The sequence below is a fragment of the Pituophis catenifer genome, unplaced genomic scaffold (assembly GCF_029215685.1).
Source record: "Pituophis catenifer annectens isolate HBS135680 unplaced genomic scaffold, rPitCat1.0.hap2 SCAF_4, whole genome shotgun sequence".
NCBI lineage: Eukaryota > Metazoa > Chordata > Lepidosauria > Squamata > Colubridae > Pituophis > Pituophis catenifer.
In genome coordinates, this window is record NW_027256884.1 from 38438089 (window position 1) to 38459521 (window position 21433).

The 21433-nt window shown below is 38.1% G+C and overlaps 1 protein-coding gene across 1 annotated transcript in view; it reads right to left on the reverse strand.

Annotated features, from left to right (window-relative positions):
* The window catches only part of GABRB3 (gamma-aminobutyric acid type A receptor subunit beta3), a 124320-nt gene that overhangs the window by 14118 nt on the left and 88769 nt on the right, over nt 1-21433 (reverse strand). Inside the window, exons 5-8 of the mRNA XM_070942730.1 lie at nt 12595-12677; nt 7496-7633; nt 5874-6026; nt 535-779 (exon numbers count right to left, since the gene is read on the reverse strand). Of these exons, the coding sequence (XP_070798831.1) occupies nt 535-779; nt 5874-6026; nt 7496-7633; nt 12595-12677 (619 nt within the window). The remainder of the gene's footprint in view (nt 1-534; nt 780-5873; nt 6027-7495; nt 7634-12594; nt 12678-21433) is intronic.

The following is a 21433-nucleotide window of genomic DNA, read 5'->3' on the forward strand; positions in this document are numbered from 1 at the left end:
TCCTCAATTTACCTACCTTAGAAAGGATGGAAGGCTGAGTCAACCTTGAGCCTGGTGAGATTCGAACTTACAGTAATTGCAGACAGCTGGTGTTAATCACAATGCTATCAGTCTGCTGAGCTACCAGGCCCACTGTGATCAATCCAGAATTGCGGAAGGAAGGAAGGAAGGAAGGAAGGAAGGAAGGAAGGAAGGAAGGAAGGAAGGAAGGAAGGAAGGAAGGAAGGAAAACTATACTAACACCAATGATGAAAAGACAAATTCCTGTGCCTATTTTTCACTATTGTGATTTTATGAGTTTGTCAAATTTGTACACTGTTTTTAGGAAATGTTGTCCTTACTGCATTCTGGTATATGCTATATATTTTATATTGATAAACTGTAATAAATATAAAGTCGTGCTAATGGCTATGCTTTCTGTATAATCTAATATGCAATCCAATTAGCAAGGTAATAGTACTTAATTTCATTGATTGGAACTATCCCTTGAAGCTGAAAATAAGAAAGACTTGTAGAAGATATGAAAAATCCTACCCGGTTGCTTTCAAACTTAGAACGATCATTGTTTGCTTTGGCTGTCTTTTCTGCAAGTTTCTTCTGCCTTTGAGGGCCCTTTCCAAAGAAGATATAGTTGACAAAGGCATATTCAAGTAAGGCCAAGAAGACAAATACAAAGCAGCCCATAAGATACATATCAATGGCTTTGACATATGGAATCTTAGGCAAAGTCTCTCTGAGATGAGTGTTGATAGTTGTCATAGTAAGCACAGTTGTAATACCTAAAAAGAAAGAAAAACAAAAATCAGTAACTTTTTTGCATTATTTTTCTAACTTACTTCTGTAGTTAATTTCCAGGAGTTTTCTAGTAATATATATAAAAAAACTAAGTAAAATTGCAAGAGAGACAACATTTTATCTAATAGAAGAAAATATATGTAGCTCAGTTGAACTGTGGAGTCCTTGGTGCTCTCTGATCTTAGTTGCTTGCTTGCAGATGGTTCATTACCCAACTAGGTAACATCATCAGTATTGTAAGTGTGAGATGCCTAGCAGTGTTGATGGGCTGTGGTTGAATCTGTTCATATGTTGTGAGATTAAGAACTTTTGTTATGTGTTCTAATTGCTAGTTGGTGTCACGGTTTATAGATATGCTCTGCTAGTCTTCTTCCTGTCTATTCCTACATAGTCTTTTAGCTTATACAGTTTTTACCTTTTATGATTGTAAGCTGCCTAGAGTTACCTTGAGATAAGATGGGTGGCCAATAAATTTTACGAATAAATAAATAGCGGGTATTATGATCTTTACACTGTATGTTGTATATCAGGGGGCCCCAACCTTTTGGACCTCAGGGACCACCAAGTTCATAATTTTAAATTTCGCGGACCACTAATATGAATCAGCGCGCCGCTTGCTAAAGCACCTGGACTCCCAGTGACGGGATAGGGTCCTTCAGGCACTCTCCCTCCTCTCTTTCTCTCTCTCTCCCACTCTTTCTCTCTCATTCTCTCTTTCTCTCTCCTCCCCTCTCTCTCCCCCACTCTCTCTTTCTCTCTCTCCCCTCTTTCTCTCTCTCCCACTTTCTCTCTCTCCCCTACTCTCTCTCTCTCATTCTCTCTCTGATTCTCTCTTTCATTCTCTGTCTCTTTCTCTGTCTCTCATTCTCTCTCTCTCTCTGATTCTGTCCCTTTCTCTCTGTCTCATTCTCCCTCATTCTCTCTTTCATTCTGTCTTTCTCTCTCTTTCATTCTTTGTCTCTTTCTTTCTCTGTCTCATTCTGATTCTCTTTCTTTCTCCCCCCCTCTCTCTCTCATTGTCTCTCTCATTCTCTCTCTCTCTCTCATCTCATGGGCCAGCCAGTGTCTTGGGGCTGAGAGGAAGTCAAGCATCTCCCTGAGAGACAGAGTTGCGTGGAGCACCAACAAGGGCCAGAAGAAGTGTGGGAGCGAAGCACTACTTGAACTTGCATGACATGAGCATTCACCTTGATATATTTGTGCCAGCCGGTGGTGCAAGGCAGCTCTCATCTCCTGCCGTTTGGGACTCATAGCGGTAAATGGTGACTTGTTTGGCGAGCAGCCGGATTTTGCTCTCCATTGCAGATGCCAGATCGGCCCCCTGAAAGCTCTCATCTCTTGCGGAGCCCTCCCTGAAGCAGCGCTGGAAACTTTGGTCGGGCTCCTCGAGAGATGAGAGCTTGCAGGGGGTCGATCTTGAGTCTGCAATGAAGAGCAAAATCCAGCTTCTTCTCTCCACTGTAAGTGCAGCATCAGGATTCCGCCTTGGTATATTTGCGGCACAAGGCAGCCCTCATCTCCTGCCGCTTGGGACTTGGAGCAGTAAATGGTGACTAGTCCGGGGAGCAGCCGGATTTTGCTCTCCATTGTGGATGCCAGATTGGCTCCCTGCAAGCTCTCGTCTCTTGAGGAGCCCAACCAAAGTTTCCAGCATCGCTTCAGGGAGCGCTCCTCGACAGACGAGAGCTTGTAGGAGGCTGATCTGGCGTCTGCAATGGAGAGCAAAATCCGGCTGCTCCCTGGACCAGACGTCATTTACGCTCCAAGTCCCAAGTGGTAGGAGACGAGGGCTGCCTTGCGCCACTGGCTGGTGCAAATATACCGAGGCGGAATGCTGTTGCCGTGCAAATGAAAGTAGTGCTTCGCTCCTGCAGCTTCCCGCTTATGCCGCTCCCTCCCCCACTGCCACAACAGCACCATTCATTCCAGACGGCAAGGGCTGCACTCCTTTTTCCATATTGTACCACCTGCAAAAATACAAAAATTTCTCTGCGGACCACCAAAAATTTCTCTGCGGACCACCAAAATTTTCTCATGGACCACCAGTGGTCTGTGGACCACCGGTTGGTGACCACTGTTGTAGATGACTCCTCTTCTTGAGCTGCTGGATCTTATGGTTTAATTAAGATGTTTTGGAGGGCTTTAGTTGATTTGTGTGCTACAGTAATGCAGTAATGTAGTTAGTAGTCTGTTGATTGTTTCTGAGATGTTTTTAATGTATGGTAGTGTTATCTTTTTCATAGCTTATGTTGGTTGTGCTGTAGGGTTGAATGGTCAGGTACTTTTTGATAAAATTGAGTGAGTATCCGTTTTGTTGGAAGTTATTGGATAGGTGGTCTGTTTCCTATTTCATGTGTTCCGGGTTGCTGCAATACATTTGTGCTCATCTGAATAATGTTCTTACACATGTTATAGTAGTGGAGCATTTGGTTGGTGTGGGTTTTCTCTGCTGATATCCAAGAAGAGTAGTGTGGTGTTGTTTTCATTTCCTTATGACTTTTATTCTTTTGAAGAAGTTGATTGTTTAATAAGTCTTCTCTACTATCATCCCAGTGTCAAAGAAACCCTCCATCAAAGAACTGAATGACTACAGAGCGGTTACTCTGACATCCATAGTTATGAAAACCTTTGAAAGGTTAGTGCTGGTCCACCTGAAAACCATCATGGATTCATTGTTAGACCTCTTGCAAACAGATTGGCAGATGATGTTGTTAATATGGCTCTGTACTACATCCTACAACATCTTGAATCTCCAAGAACCTATGCAAGGGTCCTTTTTGTAGACTTCAGCTCAGCATTCAATACCATCATTCCAGATATTCTTCTAACTAAACTAAATCAGCCAGCTATGCTTGACCACACTTGTAAGTGGATCATACACTTTCTAACAGATAGGAAGAAGCAAGTGAAGCTAGGCGAAATCTCATCAGATACCTATACAATTAGCACAGCCCCCCCCACCAAACCAGGATGTGTGCTTTCTCTTCTCTCTATATACCAATGACTGCATCTCAAAAGATCCCTCTGTTAAAGTACTAAAGTTTGCAGATGACACAACAGTGATTGGTTACATTTCGAGACAATGACAAATCTACATACAGACTGGCGGTTGAACAATTAGCCTTGTGGTGCAGTGGAAAAATCTTGAACTAAACACACTCAAAACTGTAGAAATGATAGTAGATTTTAGGAGAAACCCTGCTATACTATCACCTCTTACTAGACAACACAGTATCAACAGTAGAGACCTTCAAGTTTCTAGGTTCTATAATATCTCAAGACTTAAAATGGACACCTAACATCAAAAATGTCATCAAAAAAGCACAACAAAGAATGTTCTTCCTGTGCCAACTCAGAAAGCTCAGATTGCCCAAGAAACTGTTGATACAGTTCTACAGAGGAATTATTGAGTCTGTCATTTACACCTTTATAACTGTGTGGTTTGGCACTGCAACCAAACAAGACAGACAGATTTCAACAGATAATTAGAACTGCAGAAAAAACAATTGCTTCCAATCTTCCATTGCCTTCCATTGAGGACCTGTATACTGCATGAGCCAGAAAGAGGGCTGTGAAAATATCTACAGACCCCTCACATCCTGGACATAAACTGTTTCAACTTCTACCCTCAAAATGACGCTATAGGGCATTGCATGCCAGAACAATTAAATACAAGGACAGTTCCCCCCTCATGCCATCATTCTGTTAAACAACTAATTCCCACAACACTGTCAAACTATTGTATTCTATTATTCTTCCCATCTTTCCTATTACCTATCTCCTTATCATCTTTTGACTACGACTTTGTTGCTTGTATCTTATGATTATATTGTTTACTTAGTATCCTAGTATGATTTATGTTCATTGCTTATTTAGTATCCTATGACTAAGTATATCTTATGATTTATGATGAATGTATTTTTATGATCACTATGATCATGATTTATCACATATTGCTTGTATGTACACTGACAGCTTATGCACTGGAGCAAATTTCTTGTGTGTCCAATCACACTTTGCCAATAAAGAATTCTATTCTGTTCTGTTCTGTTCAGTACTCTACTCATTCCTTTTTTTACTATGTTGAAGAGAGAGAAAGGGAGGAGAGAGAGAGAGGGGAGAGAGAGAGAGAGATTGAGAGAGAGATTGAGAGAGAGAGAGAGAGAGAGAGAGAGAGAGAGAGAGAGAGAGAGAGAGAGAGAGAGAAAATATTTGAAATTAATGAAGCCTAGAGAAATCCTGATTTTCTGGAAAAATAACAAAAATGTCTTGAGTTCTGGTACAACTCTCACAGAAAGAGTTCATAGCTGTAACATTTTTTCCTGAAATATGTAACCCAAAAGTAGTATTCAAGTGTGATCTAGGTACATGCATTATTACTATTAAAAATAGTGAGAAGCTTCGAATACTGCTGACAATCTTACAAATTGAGAAAGTGAATACTAAAAGTCTTTAAACTAATGTCTCTGGCAGATGTTCTGAGCAATACTTCTGTACGTGTAAAAGCTGTCCAACTTTAATCCCCCTTGGTGTATGCTGAGTATCCTCCAGGGTAAATTGAAGCTATAGTACATTAAATTCAGAAGCTACATGCCTGAAGGCACTTTGACCAGCATTTTCAGCATTTTCAGCTCTCTCACACAATGCTGGCTTTAAGGACTTGGCCTTAACCAGACTTTCATCAATTGCGTCATCAAGTAAATCAGAGGCCTCTAAGGGAAAGACTGATTAGAATTGGAAGAAAAAGAAGGTATAACCCTTTTTATTCCACTATCTTTGCATTCTTCCTTCAAATTTAAATTGTCCTTAAATTTAAATTTAGGGTATCGCAACCTTTCTCTAAAGTCAGTTCTTCCATATCATTCCTAGAGTAATAAGAAAACTGAGCTCCATTTGGAGAGTTCAATTAACAGATTTTATAAAAATTGTTATATATTTAAGATGAACCATTACTGAATCAATCCAAACTAATACAATATTTATATAAATGATATTGACCTATTAATATGTTGCAAATTCTAGTAATTGATATTTGATATTGCAAATGAAGTAAAGTCCTACTCATCACCATTTCATACCAAGAGCCACTCTTGCTGCTGATGCATCATAATTTATCCAGAAGGATACCCATGATAAAATGGTAATCAATATTGTGGGCATGTAGGTCTGAAGAATAAAGTATCCAATATTCCTCTTCAACTTAAAACTCAATGATAGTCTTGGATAGGCACCTAATAAAAAATAGATAGGCATTAAGTTCTCATATATTTTCTTAATGATAAAAATAAGTTGGAATACTTTTACCTTCTATCTAAAAATCATACATTTAAATTACTTGCCTGATATTTAAAATATAATAAATGAAATATACTAAACATGTTACAAAATTATTAGCAGAACCTATCACTCCCCAAAACAAGCATAGGGTAGCCCATAATATGAAATTTTGTGCAGAAAAAAATGTAATATAGGCTATTGTCAAAACACAAATATTAGTATTAAATATTTTAACTCAATAAATAATAATTGATTAATTATGTGGCATTGGCTATTATTAGCATAATTATTATTGATCTTAGTATAATACAGTATAATAAAATATTAATGTTTTCAATTAGCATAATAAATACTATAGTGGCATTTCTCAAACTGTTTTAATTATGAATAATTTGAATGATAGCTTGACTCAGAACAAATAACTTGTTCTGGAAAGCTGTTCCTGAGTTTCTGCTCTCTGTTCAAAATAAATTATAATCCTCAATTTTATCACTCATACTGCCAACTGACTGCTTTGTATAATCTATTACCTGCATCTTAATTAGAGCACACATTTCTATTCACGTGTTTATTTTTTAGAATTTCCCATTAAAAATATTTTATTAGACTGGAAGTCTCTTGACCCAACTAATTTTCTAAGTCACATACTATAGGTAGTTCTCAACTTTTGACCACAATTTAGCCCAAAATTTCTGTTATTCAGACATTTGTTAAGTGAGTTTTGCCCCATTTCACAACCTTTCTTGTCTCAGTTGTTAATCACTGCAGTTGATAGGTTAGTAGCCTGGTTGTTAAGTGAATCTGGCTTCCCCACTGATTTTGCTTCTCAGAAGATCTCAAACGATGACCACATGACCCTGGGACATAGCAATAGTCATAAATATGAGTCAGTGCTCAAGCATCTGAATTTTGATCATATGATTATGGGGATCCTGCAATGGTCATAACTGTGAAAACAGACATAAGTCACTTTTTTCAGTGCCATTGTAACTTTGAACTATCACTAAATGGACTGTTGTAAGTTGAGGATTACCTATACCAGTGGTGGGTTGCCCCAAGTTTGGTTCACAAGAACCAGTAGTAAAACTGGCAGGAGGCTCTGCCCACTGACACGGACGTTATCATAGGTGATCTGCGCAGGCACAGGAGAACGCAGGTGCGCGCGCGATACAAACTGGTAGTAAAGATAAGTAGAACCCATCCCTGACCTATACGTAGTTTCAGATATAAATATTGTTTTCTTTACTTAAAAATCATCAAACTAATCAGTTTTAACATTACAGACCCAGTAACACAAAATATCTGTAAAGAAAGAATGAACTAGCACTACCCCCATTTTAATTACCTCTTATATAAACACAAAATATAGGCATGCATTAGAGAGCTAGGAATAATAGAAATTCAACAATTAGGAAATACATGCCTGTGGCAAAGACAACATTTTTGGACACAAGTTTATATTCCACAATAGAAAATTGCGGAAGCTCAATTCTTTCTACTCCAGTAACTGCATTATCTCCACCTCTCCAATAAAATTCTATGTCATCCTTTGTGTATCCATCTGGAAACAAAGCAGAAACATTTTAATATCTTGTTCTCAAAATATACTATAGCCTCACTTTTCTTAAAACTTTCGTTCTGCCCTAAAGAAGAAAATAAAATTTTCTACTCCTAAACTTTCAATGAGTCAAGCATATATTCTCCAATATTATTATTAATATGTGTGTATATCAATTCTAAACCATGTTATAGGCTTAGATACAGTTTGAGGAACAGACTAATTTTTCTCCTTGCTTCATGACAACAACTCATGTTGTTTTACATGAAACTAATAAATATGTGCTATATAATTATAAAAATGTGAAAATTAATTTTGAAAATATAATTTAAGCTGTGTATAATAATGCAATAAATGTAAAGGTATTGATAGTTAAAATCGGCAATGTTGGTAAATTATCGTCCGGTCTCCAACCTTCGCTTTGTTGCGAAGATTGTTGAGAGTATGGTCGCGCAACAGCTCCCCCAGCACCTGGATGAAACGACGTATCTGGATCCGTTCCAGTCGGGCTTCAGGCCCGGGTACAGCACGGAAACGGCATTTGTCGCATTGGTTGATGATCTCTGGAGGGCTCGGGACAGGGGGTGCTCCTCTGTCCTGGTCCTGTTAGATCTCTCAGCGGCTTTTGATACCATCGACCATGGTATCATGCTGCACCGGTTGGAAGAGTTGGGGGTGGGAGGCACTGTGTTGCGGTGGTTCCCCTCCTTTCTCTCTGACCGGTCGCAGTCTGTGTTGACAGGGGGACAGAGGTCGACCCCGAGGCCCCTCATATGTGGGGTGCCGCAAGGGTTGGTCCTCTCGCCTCTCCTGTTCAACATTTATGTGAAGCCGCTGGGCGATATCATCTGTCGTTTCGGGGTGGAGTACCATCAGTACGCTGACGACACCCAGCTGTACATCTCCACCCCGGATCACCCCAACGATGCCCTTGAAGTGATGTCCCGGTGCCTGGAGGCAGTACGGATCTGGATGGGGAGGAACAGGCTCAGGCTCAACCCATCCAAGACTGAGTGGCTGTGGTTTCCGACGTCCCGATATAGTCAGTTGACGCCATCACTGACTATTGGGGGCGAATCATTGGCCCCCACGGAGAGGGCTTGCAACTTGGGCGTCCTCCTGGATTCACGGCTGTCTTTAGAAGAGCACTTGATGGCCATGACCGGGAGGATTTTTCATCAGGTTCGCCTGATTCGCCAGTTGCGTCCCTTTCTGGATCGGGACTCATTATGCACGGTCACTCATGCCCTTGTCACCTCCTGCCTGGACTATTGCAACGCTCTCTACATGGGGCTCCCCTTGAGGAGCACCCGGAGGCTCCAACTGGCGCAGAGTGCAGCCGCAAGGATGGTAATGGGAGTGACATGGCGTTCCCATGTAACACCCCTCCTGCGCGAGCTGCACTGGCTCCCGGTGGTCTTCCGGGTGCGCTTCAAGGTTTTGGTTACCACCTTTAAAGCACTCCATGGCTTAGGACCCGGGTACTTGCGGGACCGCCTACTACCACCAATAGCCTCCCACCGGCCGGTACGCTCCCATAGAGAGGGAATCCTCAGGGTGCCGTCAGCCAAACAATGCCGACTGGCGGCCCCCAGGGGGAGAGCCTTCTCTGTGGGGGCACCTACTATCTGGAACGAGCTCCCCCCAGAGATACGGAGGATCCCGGATCTGCGCACCTTCCGCCGCGCCTTAAAGACCTTACTATTTCACCAGGCCGGCCTGGCCTAATTTTCCCCCTCTTTTATAAAAGATTTTTAAAATTTTAAATATCTTTTAGTATTTTATATATTCAATTTTAAATTGGTTTTAAAAGTTTGGGGTTTTAAATTTGTCGGGGCCAAAATTATTTGATTTTATTTTATTCTATTTTTTAAACTTTGTATTGTATGTGTTTTTATTGTTTGGCTGTGCACCGCCCTGAGTCCTTCCGGAGTAGGGCGGTATAGAAATCTAATAAAATGAAAATGAAAATGAAAATGAGATAAAGCTAGATAATTTCACAAAATGAGATAAATGTCGATCATTACACCATATATCATAACATCAATTATCCAAATGAGCTTGTGATGCTGTCTTATAGATTCAAACAGTTGAATACACAATATTATCATAATTATATGTTGCCGACTATACAGGTCATGATTGGCTGGGATAATTAATCTGTAAGAAATCTATTATGAAGTAATACCTGTAAAAATGGACAGTGATACTGACAATCAAGCATTGAGGGTATGGATGGCAATAAAGGATGTTTGATCCAGATCATTTGTCAGGTAATGCAGGTGACTATTTTTTGCAACAAAATACTTGGGGACTTACAGATCAGTTCTAGATATAGATAGACTTGAAGACCATTTTGGCATGGTATTTCAATAGAGTCTTTGCTATATTTTTATACACTTTAGTAAAATGGTCAAGCCATTTTAGCCATAGAAGGCTGGAGTTCGCAAAAGAATTGTAATGGAATTCTTTAAATCTGGAAAAGAAAAACCATGGAGATGAAAACCAAATTGTCTTCCAATTCTGTCTTTTAAATGAATCATTAGCCTAGCTATTAAGGAATCTGAAAAAGGATCAAACTAGTCCCAGAATTGCTGTCTTGCCGTACTCATTAACAATGAGACATATAATACAGTTATCAAGTTTCCAAAATTCTATAACCTATTTACAGTGGTGAAATCTAAAATTTGTTACTACCAGTTCTGTGGGCATGGCTTGGTGGTGGTGGTGGGGGGGAAATGTGACTGGGTGGGCATGGCCATTTTTTTTAACTTTTAAAACCATTTTTTCTACAATCTCTTCAGTGAAGAGGTTATTAAAAAATGCTTTTTAAAAAACCCTCTGATGATCAGGCAACTGAGCTTGGATCGTCAGAGGCATTTAAAAGAAAAAAAGCCTCTGATAATCGCGCGGCTCAGCTGGGCATGGGAGGGGGCATGGATTTTTGCCACCGGTTCTCCAAACCACACACCTCCATCGCTACCGGATCAGGCGATCCGATCTGAACCGGGAGCATTTCACCCCTGCCTATTTACCTTTACTTGAATTTAACCAAGGAAAATTCAGTGTACGTGACATCTAGGATGGATCATTTTTTTATATACATGCCCTCTATATGGCAAATCATTTACAGTAAAAACCATGTTGTGAAATGGATAATAAAAAATAACCAGAAAAGAATGGATCAATACTTTTTAATTACATCAATGCATTTTGGAGATAAATAGTAAATATCTAATACCTACATAATTAGTAATTCACTAGCAGCAAGGAATAATAATTTGGTTTTTCTTTTCAAGCTTTTAACTGCAAATTTGTTAGTGACTTCATCAAAATTGATCTTTGTATATTCACATTCAATAGCCAGGATATACAGGTTTGTCAATACGTCTTCACTTATAAAAGAACACTTTCCATTAATTTTATTTTTAAATTTAAAACATTCTTTCACATGAGGCAACAGATGTACAATACTTAGGAAAAGGCTTAAACAGATGGATAAGTGCAGAGATCCATTAAAATTCAATTTCACCAAAAAATCCATATCAAAGATACTGTCCATATCTTTGTTTCAATAAAGGAGAATATTTGTATCTCAGGGTTGAAATGAGGGGTCCTTAGTGCTCTCTGAGCTTGCCTGTTTTCTTGCAGATGTTTCATTACCCTAACTAGGTAACATTATCAATGCTAGTAAAGGAAAACTGTTTGCTGTCAGCTTATATTCTAATGACTTGTCTGTCTTTGGGGGTGGGGGTGGTCTTAGAGGTTCTTTGGTTGGGCTGTTTACTGGTGGCTCTTTGACAGTTTCTTGATTGGGGTATTGATTGATCAGACCAACAATCAAGTAAACAATATCCCAATCAAGAAACTGCTGAAGAGCCATTAGTAAACAGCCCAACCAAAGAATCTTGAAGATCACCTCCACCCATACAGACAGGCAAGCTCAGGGAGTACCAAGGACCCCTCATATCTTTGTTTCTTTGCTATCAGTTCTGGCTACTTTCAAAAATTTCCATCAAAATATCTTCAATAGTCATCATACCTTTCTATTATATTTGGTAAAAACTTCTAAAGATTTTCTTCTATGCAAAAATGATGGAAATGGCTTGATGATAATGAACAGTGGCATTATTTGACACATTGCCTCAGAACAAGTTTCAGAAGAGGTAGGATTCTGATAACACACACTCAGAGCAGTGGTGGGTTGCTCCTGGTTCACACCGGTAGAACCAGTAGTAAAAAAATTTTAGCAGTTCGGAGAACCGGTAATAACATTGGCTGGCCACGCCCCCGAACTGATCCCTGGCCCTGTCGCCGCTCGCTTACCCCGCCCACCTCATCAGAGGCTGTTTTTTTTACTATTTAAAAGCATTTTTTCTTCAACTTCTTCGGCCGAAAAAAATGCTTTTAAAAGTTTTTTAAAAAGCCTCTGATGATTGCGTGGCTCAGCTGGGATTGTCAGAGGCTTTTAAAAGCATTTTTTTTCTGCAACCTCTTCAGCCGAAGAGGTTGTAGGAAAAAAAATGCCTTTAAAAGCCTCTGGCAATCCCAGCTGAGTTGTCTGATCATCAGAGGCTTCTAAAAGCATTTTTTTCTGCAACTTCTTAAGGTTACATATTTCACAATAGATCCAGACCGTGCTTTAATCACCTCTTTTGCTTTTTATTTTTTTGTTGAGCACCAGTGGGTCAATGTCATTTCATATGAATACTTTAAATTTCTTTTAAAAATTAAGAATAATTATAAAACAGTGCTGCTGACAACTGCAAGTTGCAACTGCAGACCACTGCAGAAGATTAAAAAAACAGAAGTTGATGACATGAAATACCTCAAGTGAGCATGAATGATTTTGAATATTAAGAACTCTATGCATATAATGGGCATGAGAAATTTAAAAAAATATTAGTAAAACAACTATTGTGCACAACATATTTCATATACCTGAAATTAATAGAAATACGTACAGCTTTCTATTTCCAATGTACAATTTTGTTCATCTAATGGGTATCTTCTCAAGTCCATCATGCAAGCTGCAGTAGTTGTGATTCTAAAACAAAACACAATAAAATGAATTACTACAGAAACAAGGAATAGGAAATAAAACATTTAAATAAATATTTTGAAATAAAAATAAGAGGCAATAATAGTAAGAGCTATTAATTAAGAAAAGATACTTTTACTAGAGCTTAATGCTTTTCCTTCTCCACAAGTACAAAAATGTGTATGAAATGCATTTTATTATATCTATATTTTCCTTTGCTTTATCTAAAAGCTAATATTTTAGAAAGCTAAAAGTACTAACAAACTATTTTAGCTAGTATTTTAATAGTAGCTATTTATTTATAGTTCATTTATTTATAGTACTATTTTTTCAAATTCTTTAATAAAATGGTTTCATCAAAAAAAACTTACATTAAAAGATTCTAAAAACACCGATTAGATTTCCAAGCTAAACAACATAATTAAGCAGTTTTCTAAATAAACATGGGATCGTCAAAGACAAAACAAATGAAGGACAGTTTTTTTTACATCTTTATAAAATAAGTTATAAATGAGGCTGAGTATACAGTACCATATATCACTATTCATTGATCTGCAGAGAAAATTAAATATTGCTTTACAACAGGGGTGAAATTCACTTACCTTCCCTACCGGTTTGCAAATGTATGTGCACCATGTGTGCCCTCACTCTGCTCACCTGCGCTGTCATCTGTGCATGCACAAAGCCTTCTGCGCATGTGCAGAGGCTTAAAATCATCGCAAAAAAGCGACATCATGATGTCCGTGTGGGTGGGCAGAGCCTCCCGCAGCCACCGCTACCGGTTTGCCCGAGCCGGATAGAACCGGCTGAATTTCACCCCTGCTTTAGACCACAAGTTATCATATTGTTCTAAGTTGGGATGTTTAGTTCTGTTTGTATGCATGCTGGAAAATGGGAGAAATAGGACTGTTTAAGTTTAAGTTTAAGTTTAAGTTTAATGTGATTTATATGCCGCCCTATCTCCAATGGACTCAGGGCGGCTCACAACAGTAAAATACACAATAACATAATACACTATTAAATTAAAAAGTCTGAATTAAACAATTTAAAATCAGTTTAAAAACTATTAAGAACCCCCCCTCATCAGTCCACGTTATGAAATAACCAGGTCTTCAAATCACGGTGAAACGAGCGAAGGTCAGGCTCCAAAGGAAGTTGGTTCCAAAGGGTGGGTGCGCCCTCAGAGAAAGCTCTCCCCCTGGGGGTCGCCAGCTGACATTGTCTGGCCGACGGCAACCTGAGGAGGCCCTGTCTGTGGGAACGCACCGGGCGATTGGAGATTATTGCTGGCTGCAGGGGGTTCGACAAATAACCCGGCCCTAAGCCATGAAGGGCTTTATAGGTGATAACCAGCACCTTGAACCTCACCCAAAGGGCAACTGGTAGCCAATGCAGGCCACGCAGGAGGGGTGTAACATGGGAGTGTCGGGACACTCCCATCACAACCCGCACAGCAGCATTCTGCATCAGTTGAAGCCTTCGAGTAGTTTTCATGGGCAGCCCTAGATAGAGAGTGTTGCAGTAGTTGAGACGGGAGGTGACTAGCGCATGAGTAACGGTGCGTAGAGCATCTTGGTCCAAATAAGGGTGAAGTTGACGCACAAGGCGAACCTGGGCAAATGCCCCCCTGGTCACGGTCGCTACATGATCTTCCAGAGACAACCTGAATCCAGACGGACGCCCAGGTTGCAGGCCCTATCCACAGGGGGTAACACCTCACCCCTGATGGTCAACGATGGAATATCTAGATTGGACCCAGATGCCAGTACCCACAGCCACTCGGTCTTGGCAGGGTTGAGTCGGAGCCTGTTCCTCCCTATCCAGGACCGTACCACTTCCAGGCAGCGGGACATCATGTTGAGGGCATCACTAGGCTGGTTCGGGGTGGATATAAAAAGCTGGGTATCATCGGCATATTGATGATACCGCACCCCGAAACCACGGATGATCTCCCCAAGCGGCTTCATATAGATATTGAACAGGAGAGGCAAGAAAACCGACCGCTGGGCACCCCACAGGTGAGGGGCCTCATAGCCGATCTCTGCCCCCCTGCCAACACCGCTTGCGTACGGCCCGAGAGATAGGAGGAGAACCACGTTAAAACAGTGCCAACCCCATGAGTCGTCGCAGCAGGATACCAAGCTATGCTAGAAACTGGGACAGTACACTAATTTGCATTTAATTTCAAAATCAATAAGAAGTGAACATAGTATTTGTTTGAACTTGTCAACTGTCCCAACTAGGTCAGTTAGAGAAGAAAGACTCTCGGATCAATTATTAACAAAAGTACACTTTACTAAAGCCAAAGTGGTTACAATGAGGCAAAGCCGGATTTGAGATTTTTGCCCACAAAGCATGTGTTTAACTTTTCCCTTCTTCTCTCCTTCTCCTTTGTTTATCTCGAGCTGTCCAATTACATTTAAACAAATTGTTTTGGTACCAGCCCCTACCTTGGCAGGCTGGATGGTGCTGCATTCCATGAGGTGACCTTGGAATGGCCAGCAGCTCTCACAGGATAGCACAAGTAATTTCTATTCCTTTCCTGCTACCTCTCCTTATCCCACCTTGCAGTTCCCTCCCCCTGTTGCTTATGGCAGACCTACAGCAAGTGAAGTATAGCTGGAGAAGTGGCAGTCCTGAGAGAACCTCACTAAAGTGGTGGTATTTTTACTCAGATTGTATGGGCAACTCTAGAACCTGGGAAAAGTTTAGGTGTCTTAAACAACTGGATTTGAATCTGAAATGATGTATAACCTGAAGCAGTATTTCTCAACCTTGGTAACTTTAAGAAGTCTGGACTTTAACTCCCAGAATTTCTTAGCCAGCTAGGGAATTCTGGGAATAGAAGTCCAAATCTGCAACACATCTTAAATCAAGGTTGGGAAACGCTGGCCTGGAAATTAACACATCTATACTGCTGTTAAAAACAGCATACAGATTAAAATATTATAGAGTAAATACAAATGATAAAATATGACTAATATTACAGAGATTAAGTAGTAATAGCAATAGGAATAGTACTTAGACTTAAATACCACTCCATAGTGTTTTACAGCACTCTCTGAGCTGTTTACAAATGGCAGCACATCGCACCCAACAATGGGTCCTCATTGAGCCAGTCAGTAGCCACAGTTATATTTGTCTTACATGATTTTACAGCTGTATTCTTATGTCAGCTGAGAAGGCTACATCATATAGATTTTTATTTTTAAAAAAGTACTTTTGCTTGTTGCTGATGCTATAATGAATTTTGTTCATTAAGTTTATCTGGGTTAAAAAAAAAAAAGCTGCTATACTATTACACAATTCACATAGATGAATCCTGAGTTCAGATCCAAATCTGGTTCATTTGGAAGAAACGGCTGATGTCTAAACTGGAATTGACTTTGTACAATCAGCACCCATCTGAATCTTCCCTATTTTGACATATAAGGACTCTAAGGTAGGAAAAGGATTCAGTAGATGAGGCACTGTAATTTGGCAATTTAGTTTTATTTTTCAACCATAATGCACACCTTTATACCACAATTGACAACATATTAAACAAATAACCAGATATGTGACAACAAATTGCACGATTAGGTCTTGTAAGTAATTTACCACATGATTAAAAAAAAGAGAGAGAGAGATTCCAAATCATAATGAAATGCTGTCCTTCACTGAAAAAAAAAAGTCTGTTGATTAAGGCTAGAAACTAGGAAACTGGGAGTTCTAGTACGACTTTAGGCATGAAACCTGGCTGGGTGTCTTTGGGCCTATTTTCACAAAACTAAATGGAATGTCATTTGATAGTGGGGATGCATACTTTTCCTTGTGCCCATCTGAATTCTGAGATTAAACTTTTGATTATTCTGAGACTAAAAACATTGGCTAGTCAAAACAGAAAATATTTTAAAAACAGATAATTACAACATCTTCCAAATACTGGATAGAAATTATTTTTATATACAGTAGGTAATGATAAAGAAACAAAATATTTGGACATAATGAATGATTATGATTTGGTGTCATGGAACTAGCAAAAGAAAAAATTAGGATTTAATCCAAATGGTCAAATTTAATGTATTATTATTAATCCAATGAATAGTAATCACTATACTAGTATAGTGTGGTGTAATTAATATAATATAATATAAACCACAACAGTCAATTGAAGCTATGGAGTGCTCTTTTAGGCCTGGAGTCATGATGTAAATAATAGATATACTTTAACTTTCTTTACTTGTCATCCATATTAAGACATAAGTGTGTCCTATTTTCACTGATGTTGGTGTGATTTTTTTTTCACCACAAAATAAGTAATAAGCACACTAGTCTAATTTGGATTGTAATAACATTACAAAAATGTAGAGTAGGGAGAACAATCCGACTCCTCTTTCCTGCTATTCACTATCATTTGAATATTTTTGTACATCATGAATCTGGGAATGTAGTATGAAATATAAATGTTGTTGACCTAATTTCAAAAATTGTTATCTCAATTTCAAATTCTACATACAGTACATGAACAGTCTTCTTAAGATTATACTTTCACAGTTAATTTCAAAAGTGAAAAGTGCAAATGTCTGGGAGATGAATTAGGATAAAAGTACTGAACAGCAATGTGCATTAGTGCTATTAAGGATATAAAATTAACTTTAGTGTGATTATCAGCAGATTTTAGACCTGTGCAGTGGATCAATCTCTGAAAAGTCCTTGGAGAACATAGAAATGAAACATTTCAAATCGGGTACATCTTTTTGTAAGTGTTGTAGAGAGGTGTGATGTTTGCACCAGTGGTGGGTTTCAAATTTTTTTACTACCGGTTCTGTGGGTGTGGCTTGGTGGGCATGGCATGGCTTGGTGGGCGTGGCTTTATGGGCATGGCAGGGGAAGGATACTGCAAAATCTCCATTCCCTCCCCAATCCAGGGGAGGTTACTGCAAAATCTCCATTTCCTCCCGATCAGCTGGGACTTGGGAGGCAGAGAATAGATGGGGGCGGGGCCAGTCAGAATTTTTACTACCGGTTCTCTGAACTACTCAAAATTTCCCCTACTGGTTCTCCAGAAATGGTCAGAACCTGCTGAAACCCACCTCTGGTTTGCACTCCTGCCTACTCTGAAGGAGTCTTTAGAGAACTGAAGTGCTACAAAACTTTGTTGAGTTATCAACTGTAAATAACATTGAAGAAGCTACTTGTAAGTTTTCTATGCATTGAAGAGCAAGGTATTAATCCCAGAAATACTATAGAAAGAACTTTGCATTCATTATTCCTTATTGAGAAAAGAATGTATGAAACAGTGCCAATTTTACTTAGGGCTGCTGGTGCAAAGAGGCTACAGAAGTACTTTATTGTGCTGTTGTTACACACAATAGAGGCATTTAAAGATATGACCATTACATTAGTACTATTTACCATTGGACTACAACATTTTGGTGTGAAATTGTTGATTTCTTCTAAGTCTCTGCACAAGTTCTGAGAGTGTCAGGGCCAGAGGATTGAGCACAAGCACAATTGAGCACAAGCATCAATGTGCTGTTTGGAAGTTTCTTTTTTTAAGCTGTGATTTTGACATTATATCTTAAATTTTAAGCAAGTAGTTTTAATGGAGGTGCAACTTTTAGGAAATATTCAAAAAATACAATTACACAGTTATAGAAAGTGGCAAAAAGGAAATATTGATAATTAACATAGCAATATGTCTCTTTACACAGCAGTAGCTCAGCTCAGATCTTTCTTTTAATTGAAAATACCAAAGACTTAACTTTTGAGTTGAAAATCATGTGTTTAACAACATATTTATAGTCCTTCAGGTAAGATAATTTTCTTCAGGTAAGGCACTGATTTATCAGTTTCTCTCTGATAACTGGAGATAAATTGAAGGCAAATTGATTCTGGTTGATTTAGTAGTAACTTACATTTATTTATTTTATTTATTGATTAAATTTATATGTCATCCATCTCACTCTCAAGCAACTCTGGGTGGTTTATAAATTCATTTATTCTAATTTTAAAATAATGTGGATAAGTGTATCTTGATTTCTATGACATTTAAATGATAATAAATATTCCTAAACCTGCATATGCACAAAAATAAACCTAAAGTGTATTTGGGCCTTTGAACAAGTCAACCTTTTTCAACTATTTTATTTTTTATTTTTTGCCTCTTGCGGAATCCTTGAAATAATTTTGAAGGTTTTAGGGAACTTCTGCATAATAATTATAATATCTACAATTTACACTGTATTAGTGTGATCAGTAAACTGAGTCCTGGCATGTAAAATTTATTAGTATTGTAAGTGCTAGCTGTTTTATTTTTTTATATTTTTTTTTTTAAAAAATACTATCTCTTGCTGAATCCCTAATGAGCTCTCATGAGACTTAGAGGTCTAGGCTGAGAAAGTTGAGATTGGCTGCTTTAAAGCTACATAATTACATATCTAGCAATTGTGTGCATAGACTGAGAAATTTGTTAATCTGCAGGTGGATCATAAGATAGATAATATATTTTATTGACAATTTTAATAACTAATTTCATGATAAACAGTTTTATTGAATGTGTATAAAGAGACTGATGAATATCAACAAAGCATAAGCTAAATGGAAGATGAATTGGATTGACAGAAGAAAGGGTTAAATATTTCTGAAGAATTTACATTATAGAATATGGATGAATGGATAAATTTATAAAAACTGGAATAGCTTTGCAGCTGGTCTATAGCTTCAGGATATTTTTTTTTAGTAAACATCTGTCAATGCCTGAATAATTCTCTAGGCAAGGTGCTTGGACATATTTACCATAAGGAGAATGCATGTTTTCAGTATAGCAGCAACAACTGTAACTTAGAAGAGACATTAAATAATCAAATAATAACCATGCCCCAAATCACAGCACATTAAACCAATGGACAAAGTAATTTTAAAAATGCATCATTCTGGTTTATAAAAAATACCTTATAATACTCTCTTGTTATTAAACAGGAAAAAAAAACAACCTAATAATACCCAATTGTTTTAAGATAACCTTAAATCCATGCCAAAGATAAACGTAATGTTTCATTTTCTAATTACTCGAGAAAACATCATTTTCAAAAATAGAGAAATTGCTTATTTCCATAATCCAATCTTTAGTACCTGGAATAATGTCAGTTTTTCAAATTCTCCAAATAATTTTTAGGCAACCCTTTGGTATAACAATGATTCTTCCAAGATAGTCAGGTTCGGAGATGGGTTTCACATAATTTTACCACCAGTTCACCGCGCACCCAAATGTGCGCGACCTTCTATGCATGCGCTTTGCTCGCACACACTGCTTCTACGCATTTGTGTTTAGGAAATGTGGCTAAATAGGATGGAAAAGCTCGGGGTTGGGTGGGTGGGGCGGGCAGGCGCCACTATCATTCACCTGAACCGGTTCGAACCGGCTGAATATCACCTCTGGTCAGGTTCCAGATTTTAAAATACAGAATAGAATTCTTCCCTTGCTGAAAGCTGAGTGATAAAGATATCTCTCTAATTTTATATTACATACAGCATAGTTTACAAGTTTGAAACAATTATCCCCAAGTTAATTATAGGTTAAATAATAACTTTAACTTATTAACTCTAATCATGTGACTGTTACAAAACTTACAATACGCTCTTGTATAAATACATTCCTGTATTTATGTGTTTAGAATGAATTATTGGTAAATAAAATAAAACAATTTTTTTTTTTTTTTGGTATACTATGTCTGATGTCCATTAATATAGGTATATGAATAGAATTCTCAAATATAGTGGGAAAATCATGTCACAATTTCTAGGCTTTATAATAAATTTGGTTAAATTCATATGGAACAGAAGACTAATGGAAAACAAGGTGTTAGCATGGTATAGTTTGAAAAAAATATTTCTATTACTCCATATATTTAAAAATGCTACTTAAAATTGAAATTATATCTCCAAACCACTTATTTAGGATGGCCTATGATTTTCAGCCAACTGAATGTTTTACCCATAGATAGTTATGCAAACTTTGTGAAAATCCTAAACTACTTTGTTAATTTAACTCAATTAATAGAAGTATTGTCCAAGGTAGATAGGAAGATAATATACTTGATTGATTTCTACAGGTCCAATTCATACACTACTCTGCATAATTTGTTGGTTTAAAAATTATATAATGGAATTAATACAAGAACAAAAATGGTCATGGTCAGAGGTCATTTTCTTGTCAGTTAACAACTCTAATGCAATAGTGGGTTAACATAATATACTGACCTTATGCCTAAATTCTAGAAGGAGTCAGGACTTTCTAGTTAACATGCTTTTCTATCCATATAATACTATATCATAAACCAATGTTAACATTTATTCTAAATTGGTTATACAATGTCTTTCAAGTTGAGCATCACTTAAGTCCATCATTATTTTCAGGAAAAGGTAGATGGTTGGCAAATGATGAAATGCATGACACAATGTCATGATAAGAACCTGATGTACTTACGTGCAACACTGCAGTGCAAGAAAAGACTGGAACCAGAACTGTGGCATCATGACACATTTTTCATCACTGTCTTAACCAAAACTGAAAATGGACACGTATAACTCACCAAGAGAAACACAATAAGTGGGGAAAATCAGAACAAAAACAAAATAGGAAAACTAATAATATGGTACATATTTTCAGTGTAAAAACTCCCACATTCAACTATGGCAGCAGAGATTGGGGAAATCTGCTGCCTGAAATTCTGCAGAGATAAACAGTGTACAAAATATTAAACTAAATTGTTTGATTC